General features: G+C 67.2%; 2 protein-coding genes across 8 annotated transcripts in view; one reads left to right on the forward strand and one right to left on the reverse strand.

Annotated features, from left to right (window-relative positions):
- Positions 1-3373, forward strand: part of MMEL1 (membrane metalloendopeptidase like 1) — a 28877-nt gene extending 25504 nt beyond the window's left edge. For 4 of the 7 annotated variants that reach the window (XM_032301713.1, XM_032301714.1, XM_032301718.1 and 1 more), the window contains 6 exons: positions 26-84; positions 484-603; positions 1488-1621; positions 1741-1806; positions 2360-2897; positions 2985-3069. In XM_032301713.1, coding sequence (XP_032157604.1) covers positions 26-84; positions 484-603; positions 1488-1621; positions 1741-1806; positions 2360-2890 — 910 coding nt within the window. In that variant the 3' untranslated portion in view covers positions 2891-2897; positions 2985-3069. Of the gene's footprint in view, positions 1-25; positions 85-483; positions 604-1487; positions 1622-1740; positions 1807-2359 lie in introns of all 7 variants that reach the window. The other 3 variants (XM_032301715.1, XM_032301717.1, XM_032301716.1) reach the window with 2 other exon arrangements.
- Positions 3374-4434: 1061 nt separating this feature from the next.
- On the reverse strand, positions 4435-7512 carry PRXL2B (peroxiredoxin like 2B). Its single transcript, XM_032301720.1, is given in 8 exon segments — positions 4435-4618; positions 5134-5252; positions 5527-5602; positions 5687-5750; positions 6364-6415; positions 6986-7171; positions 7174-7189; positions 7359-7512. Coding segments are annotated over 8 exon segments (603 nt in total). The 5' UTR covers positions 7422-7512; the 3' UTR covers positions 4435-4591.
- Positions 7513-8068: the final 556 nt, after the last annotated feature.

Consider the following 8068-nt stretch of genomic DNA (forward strand, 5'->3'; position numbering starts at 1 on the left):
CCAGGAGACCGCCTGTTCGTCACAGCTGGATCATCGGGGCGGCCGTGGTTAACGCGTTCTACTCCCCAAACCGAAACCAGATAGGTAAGTTCATGCCCTCTGACCGACCCCAGCCCCTCCTCCTGGGGGGAACCTCAGCCCGTGCCCCGAAGGAGAGAACCTTCCCCACCTGTAGGAACTTCACCCATCACCCCAGCTGTGGGGACGTTCCTCTCCTTTGTCTGTGAGCGGTGGGGGGTCCTGAGGGGGGCTGCACACCCCACCCCAAATGCAGCCGAGAACCATGGGAAGAGTCTGGATCTGCTGCGCACTGGCCCTGGCCCCTCGGCTCCGGGCCCTGACTTTCTTGTCTGGAACATGGGCCTGTTTGGAGCCCCACCTCCTGGGCCACGGGGTCCCCAGGCAGGAGCCCCAGGGGGGCTTCCCCGAGCTGGCCCATGGGGGTGCGCGCGCTCAGGGCTGCCCCCACCTGTCCCCGAGCAGTGTTCCCCGCTGGGATTCTGCAGCCCCCTTTCTTCAGCAAGGAGCAGCCCCAGGCCCTGAACTTCGGGGGCATCGGGATGGTGATTGGGCACGAGATCACTCACGGCTTTGACGACAATGGTAGGGAAGCTGCGTGGGGTGCTCAGAGCGACGCCGCCAAGTCACACACCCACACACTCCTCCCCTCTGCACCGAGCCGCAGTCCCGGGAGGGGACTGAGGGACAGGGCCCTTGGGCCATCCAATCAAGCCCTTCAGGATTCAGATGGGGACACTAAAGCCCAGGGCATGGGAAAGATTCACCAGGTCCCCAGGGGAGCTATGCTCGCAGGACAGGTCTTGAATGGCAGGTCCCGGTCTGGCCTCTTGCTCTAGGCAGAGCCATGGAGGAGAGGGCACAAGGGCCTGACCCTGCCCCCACCTCCCTCACTGGCCCTCCCTGGGCCTGTGACACAGAGACAGGGACACCATCGCTTGGGTAGCTCGAAGCCACAGCTCCTGCCCTGGAGCCTGACCGGTGTCATTCCTGGACAGCCAGCCTCCTCCAGCCTAGAGATGTACTGACCCAATGTTCCTGCCCCGCACCATGGGCTAGGGACACCTGCCTGGCTCTAGTGGCCAGTGACTGTGTACACAGGCTCCAACGAGGCTGCTTTCCCACCGGGCTTGACCACTTGACCTTCTGAGGGCAGCCTCTTGTCCCCCGTAGGACCACATGCTCCCCTTACCTGGGGTCCAGACAGTTTGGACACCCCAGCAAGGATCTTAAACCCTGAGACCAAACAGCCCAGGCCCTGACCTCAGGGGTGGCACGGGAGACTCCCAAAACCCCCCTCCCAGGCCCAAGCAGCCCGCTGACATTGTGCTGACCTTTCAAGCAGGCCAGTGTCCTTCTGGGGCCCGCTCCCTGCTCACACGCACGCGCATTCTAGCTATTGGGGCTCCCAGGGCAAATGTAGGGAGGCTGGCCCACAGGTGTGGGCAAGCCCACCTGTGCCCACCCAGGCCGGAACTTCGACAAGAATGGGAACATGCTGGACTGGTGGAGCAACTTCTCGGCCCAGCACTTCCGGAAGCAGTCGGAGTGCATGGTGCGCCAGTACGGGAACTACTCCTGGGATCTGGCGGACAACCAAAACGTGAGCAAGCCCCGGCTGCGCCGCCACCCCCGGGGAGCCCGCACCCCAGCCCTGGGCCCCGGGGGAGGCAAGGTGGCTCCGGCCACCACCCCCTCTGCCATCCCGGGTCCTGTGCACAGGTGAACGGCTTCAGCACGCTCGGGGAAAACATCGCCGACAACGGAGGGGTGCGGCAGGCATACAAGGTAGGTCTGAGCAGGGGCTTCTCAAGGACGGGTGTCTCGGTGAGGCAGAGACTGTGCCCCGCCCAAGCCGAGGCGTACCCCGGAACCCGCCTCCATGGGTACTGGGAGGCAGCGGGGCCCCAGGGGAGCCGGCCTGGCGGCAGGCAGGCACCTGGCTGTTCTGCCCGCTTTTCACCCCGAGCTTAGAGGAGCCTTCGACCTCTGGGGAAGCCACTGTCCATCTCCATGTGAGACGGCAACACTCCCCACATACCCACCGGCCGCGGCAGCACCCCTACCCCTGCAGCCCCAAGCCCTGGGCCTCGGGAGCTCATTCCGGGTAGGTCCTGCATGGCCGTCTGCCCAAGCCCGGCCAGCGGAGCCTGAGATGACCGTGAGGCCATTAAGGAAGGAGTGGCCGTCCCTGGGGGTGCTCAAAGGGCCATAAGTGGCAGAAGCAGGACCTCTACCAGGAGTAGTAGGCCTTGGTGCCGGGACTCCAGAGTCCCTACGGGCTGGTGTGCCCCCGGGAGCGAGGGCAGGCCTGGGCCCAGCTCCTGCCTGGCACCTGCAGGCTTACCTGAAGTGGATGGCAGAAGGCGGCAAGGACCGGCAGCTGCCAGGACTGGAGCTCAGCTATGCCCAGCTGTTCTTCATCAACTACGCGCAGGTAGCAGCAGCCCCAGTCCCCACCCGGCCGGCCACTGTGCCCCGGAACCAGTCGGAGGGCCTCCACTATGGGATGCTTCCAGGGGTGTGGACAGCGGGCAAGCCAGGCAGAACCAGAACTTGCAAGCCTGGAAAGGTTCCTAGAGGAAAAGGATGGCCGGGGATTGGAGCCCGAGGGCTCGGATGGAGCTGGGGCTCCCTTCCCCGCAACCGAGAAGGGGCAGCCTCGGGCAGGCGGGAGCCCTCATGCCTAGAAAGAAATGAGACCACAGGCCCGCCCCAACTGCACCTGGATCCCCTCAGGGCCCCCTTATTCCTCCGTCCCATCCACCCAGGCCCGCAGCCACACCCTTCCTGCGCCCACAGGTGTGGTGCGGGTCCTACCGGCCAGAGTTTGCCATACAATCCATCAAGACCGACGTGCACAGCCCCCTGAAGTACAGGCAAGTAGCCCCTGCTACCCGCGGGCAGACCCCCACCCCTAGCCTGCCCACCCAGGGAGGCCGGCTCAGGCCCCCGGTCGCCCTCAGGGTGCTGGGCTCGCTGCAGAACTTGGCGGCCTTCGCGGAAGCCTTCCACTGCGCCCAGGGCACCCACATGCACCCGCAAGAGCGCTGCCGCGTCTGGTAGCCATGGGCGAGCCGCACTGCGTGGCCCACGCGCACCCGCCGCCCGAGGCCGGGCGTCCCTTCCGCGCGCCGCCGGAGCAGCGGGCGAGGCCAGCACGCATCCCACCCCGCGCCCGGAGCGCCGCCGCGGCCCCCGGGAGAGCGGCGCAGCCGGGGCCCTCCGCGCTGGAGGTCAGGGCCGCTGCGCCCCGGCCCCGCAGACCTGTTTAACTGTCCGCATCCGCTCTCCGAAGCGACCCTGTCAGCTGTCCATGCGCTTCAGCCTTGAGCTAAGTAAACGCTTCAAAGAAGTCAGTGGCCTTGTCTGTTCAGGAGGGCCCCGGGGGCAGTCGGGGTGGCAGTCCCCCAGGCCAGAAGCACTGGCTGCTCATGACCTAAGTGGTGGCCTCGGGCAGAGGGGCAGCCAGGAGGGGAAACAGCAGGGTACCGTGTGGACAGGGGACCACTCCTGCTGACCGTCCCCAGGGCCCCGGGCTGCGGGCACAGCAGTGACCAGGATATCTCCAAATACTGGCCCTCTGCAATCCTCCTTTCAGAGGGGCGGAAGGGCTGCTGAGGTTGGCAGGTGGGCCAAGGGGACTAGGGAGCCACAGCTCAGAACTGAGACCTGCTTTTATGTAACTAGAGGCCAGTGGAGGAGTTAAACCACACAGGGACATTGTCACCTGTCCTGGGTTTTAAAATGACCCCCAAGAGAAGGACTGAATGGGCAGGGGGATAAAGTGGAAGGAAACTGGGAGGCCAGCGAGGAGGCCACTGTGGTCACCGAGGCCAGGCCAGGGGAGGACAGGAGGTGCTGAGACAGTCATCTGAACCCCCCAGACCGGAGAGCCCCTGACAAGGGCGGCGGGGGCAGGTTTCCACTCTGGACGCGTTAGGCTCCAGTGCCTGCTGCACACGCCAAGGAGTGGCACTGGGGGAGCCGGGGAACCAACTGGGTCAAGATTCCCCCCGGCCCGCCACCCCCAGCAGGGGGCAAAGGACCCATCCCATCAGGAAAGGTCCTTCATCTCCCTAAGTCCCACTGTCCACCATGCTCCAGCAGCTAGACGAGACCACCTCCTCCCCGGAACGCAGCAGACATGAGCACTGAGCCTGACCCCTCCAGGCTGGGCTCTCTCCTGGGGAGTTCCCGATCCCACCCTTAGCTCCCACACCCTGGGCCTGTCCTCAGACCCCTGACTCTCCTGTGCCACAGGCCTGACATCACCAGGGAGGCTGCAGGGGCATTTCCAGCACTCCCCACGCCCTCCGAGGGAAGCCTGCGGACCCCTGACTGCCCTGCTGGCCGGGCGGGGGGGGGGGGGGGTGGCAGGAACCAACAGAGATAGAGGAGCCAAGGACTCGGGGCTCAGAGCCAACGAGGAAACCTGGTTTAATGCTCACGGCCACCCTGGTACCCAGCAGAGCTTAGTGCCCCATCCAGCCGTCCCGGGAAGACTCTTCACATCCGCTCCCAGCAAGCCTGAGCCAGCAGCCGCCTCGAGATCCCCAGAGGCCTCAGGGGTTCACCCTGTGCACACTTCTTCGTCACACTGTGGAGCAGCAGAGGCCCCGTCAGGCCGGCCAGCTGTCCCGGAGTCAAGGGCAGCTGGTCCCACCCACCAGCCGTCTGGGGCCCAAGTGCTGGACACTTCCCTCATTCGGGCACAGGAGGCCGCCCCCAGGACCTCACTAATGCTGGCTATGGTCACCTGGGATGAGCCCTGCCCCCCCCCCCAACGAGGCTTAGAGGACAGGCGGCTTGTCTGCCCCGCACCCCTGGGTAGAAGACTGTCATCTGGGGAGGGCACTGCAGTGCCCACGGGTCCGGCCAGCCTGCCCCCAGCTCCCCACTGCTCTTAGCCTGTTACCCCTCTGCAGACTGGGGTGACAGTGACATCCTGGGCTGCCACGAGTGCAAAATGACCTGAAGCCTGCAAGGTCCAGCCTAACACATGGCCACACCCAGCGCTCAACCCAGGGAAGGCGGGTGTGCGAACGGGCTGTTCTCGGCAGGCAGTGCCTCCCCCCCCCCACGCCCCCCCTCCCCGCCCAGGCCCAAGCTCACCTGGGGCGATTCACTGGCACAGCCCTCCGCAGAGAGGCCCAGGGCCTGCAGGATGCGCTCCTGGGGAACATAGTCGCCTGGGGACTTCTGAACGAAGTGGAGCAACACTCTGTCACCACCTACAGCAGCGGGAGGCGGTCAGGGTACCCCTGCGGCCAGGACGACAGGGCAGTCCTCGTTGTCCATGACCCCACCTGGCTGTCCTGACCAATGGGCCATTCTGACCATGCCCCACCCAGCTAAGCCAAGAACCTCGTCACCCCACAGAGAAGTCTGGACGAGAGAAACAAAGCCGAGGAAGGGAGGAGGGTCAGGGCACACGGCCAGCTTCAGCAAGGCCTTCCCGCCCCCTGGGACCAGGCACTGGCCTCTGACGCCCCCTCCCCAGCCCACCTTTGGTAACTACCAACAGCCCTCCGCTCTGTAGCAGGTCCCCAGACAGGTTCCCCTGGATGCCGACAGCTTTGGCCTGGAGGGAGGGAAGCAGGTCCGGGTCAGCCCTAGAGGGAAGTCCCACCACCCCAAGTCCCACCCAGCCTTGGCGGGCACAAACCTTGAGGGCCACATCGCGCACGGGCTTCCCCAGGGCGGCCGGCACGATACTCAAGCTGTTGTACCTGCGAAGACACAGCTGGCTTGTCCAGGCTCTGGCTCCTCTCTGAAGCCCCAGCACCTGTCCCCAGACTCTACAAGGCGCGCGGAGCGGCCCGCACAAGGCGCGCGGGGCGGCCCGCACAAGGCGCGCGGGGCGGTCCGCACAAGGCGCGCGGGGCGGTCCGCACAAGGCGCGCGGGGCGGCCCGCACAAGGCGCACGGGGCGGTCCGCACAAGCGAGCTTCACCTCATCTCACCAGGGACTCAGGGGCCTTGGGGCAGCCAGGCCAGCAACCAGCCAGAGCTGGAGGGCATCCAGACCGGGGTCATGGGGCCCCATAGAAGATCTGAGGAGGGTGACCTGGCTCCCAGGCTGGGTGAGCGGGGAGGAGGTGGCTCAGCGTGGGCCACTAATCAGGCAGAGCAACAAGCATATGACCCAGGCACTGGAGGGGCTCTGATGGCCCCGGGCCCCCTCTGCAGCCTGCCCGGGCTTGATCTTGGGTGAGAAGCCGAACCCACAGTTCTAACAGCTCCCAGGGGACAGCTCTGCAGGACCAGCTGAGCAGGGGATGAGCCGCCTGCCCGGGAAGAGCCCTTCAGGGAGAGGATGAGGAGGCAGTGTCCTCCACTCACCGCCTGAAGCCCAGCTCCCTGTAGAACTGCTTGCTCTCATCCAGGTAGAGCTCTGGAAAGCAAAGGCCCAGGGGTGCACTCGGGCCCAGCCTCCTCCTCGCCCACCCTCCTGCACGCAGCCCGCGTCTGCCCTTCTACCCAGCCGGGACAGGGAGGAGGGGAGAGGAGCAGAAGGGAGCTGAGCGTGTCCCCACTGCTAGAGGGGGACGGAGACCCAGAGGGGACAGAGAAAGGGAGGAGCAGGACTCATCTGGACCCTGCCCCTTGGCCCAGAGCTCTGGGAGGGCAAACCCTGAGAGCCAGGGAGAGGAGGTAGCCGGGTCGGAGTGTGGGGGCAAGCAGCAGCCTTGTCCCAGCTGCTCCTGCAGGCTCCTGGGGACGTGGTGAGTACCCGAGGCCAGCGTCAGCACCAGGCTGTGCCGCTGTGCCCAGCGGAAAGGGCGTCATGGTTGGGGGACGCGGGTAAGGGCAGCAGGTGGAGGACCCAGGAAAGACCACTGGAGGTCCTGGGGCGAGAAGGGTCAGGGCTGGGCAAGGAGGGGATGACTAATGCCCTGAGCTTGACGGGGGGTCTCAAGGCAGCTGGCCGGGCTCCGGCTCTGGGAGAGGAGAGCACAGGCACCTCCTGAGAAGTAGCCCCCGTCCAGGAACTCCTGCAGGCCCAGGGCCTCGGGCCCCACGCCCACCAGGCGCACGCCGTGCCGGTCCAGTAGACCCCTGAGGCTGCTGAGGTCCCGGGCGATCCAGCGACACACGGAGCAGCCGAAGCGCCGCAGGCCGGCCACCACGCACGCCTGCTCGCGCCACGACTCCGCAGCTCCACGGCCTGCGTCGGGTGGACAAGGGGTGCCGCTGGACCACGGCCCACGCGCGTCCGCGCCCCCAGCCCCACCACGACCCTCCCGGGACCCAGAGGCCGGTCCAGGATGCCGTTGCCAGGGCGCACGGGCAAGTGCCAGGTGCCCACCCGCCGTCCCGCTCTCGTCTGGCCTCACCTCCCCGGTCACCGCATGCTTCAGGACGCACGCGCCCACGCGCGCAAGGTCGACCGCGCTCATGTCTCCCCGCCACCCCGCTCCCCTGCGCCGGCTCCGCGGCGGCCCCGCTCTTGGCCGGCTTGGCCACACCCCTTCCCGCAGGCCACGCCCCCAGCCCGCGACCGCGTCGGGGCACGTCTGCCGGCCCGGCTCCACCCGACCTGTTTTGCATATGCATAAGCCAGTCGGCCAATGGCGTCCCTGCGCTGGGGAGCGCCGCGGACGGGCGCGGGCACGCGGTGCGCCTGCGCACAGAGCCGCGTCGCCGGGGCGCGGCCCCGCTGGGGCTCTGGTGTCGCTAGGGAGCCCGCGGGGTCCCGGGTCGGGAGTCCGGGGGCGAGCGGCTTGCCGGGCAGGGTCGAGGCGAGCGGAGTGAGCGCCCGTGTCGCGGCCCTGCGGGCCTCGCTCTTACTTCGACCTGAGACGGCGCGCACGCCCCGGTCCCGCAGCGCCTGCGCGGGTGTCCCCCCGCCTTAGCTGCGGGACACGGCCTCGGGCGGCGCGGGCCCGGGATCGGACGGCGCTGTGCTGCGGCCGCGCGCTCAGAGCCCGCTCACCCCGCATCACCCGGTTTACCGATGGCGGACGGTGACACCGGTGACTTCGCCCCGAAAACGGTCCCTCGGGCGGACATCCGCCCCGACCCGGGCTCCTGCGTTCGGCTCGCT

The sequence above is a fragment of the Mustela erminea genome, chromosome 10, assembly GCF_009829155.1.
Source record: "Mustela erminea isolate mMusErm1 chromosome 10, mMusErm1.Pri, whole genome shotgun sequence".
In the NCBI taxonomy this organism is placed as follows: domain Eukaryota; kingdom Metazoa; phylum Chordata; class Mammalia; order Carnivora; family Mustelidae; genus Mustela; species Mustela erminea.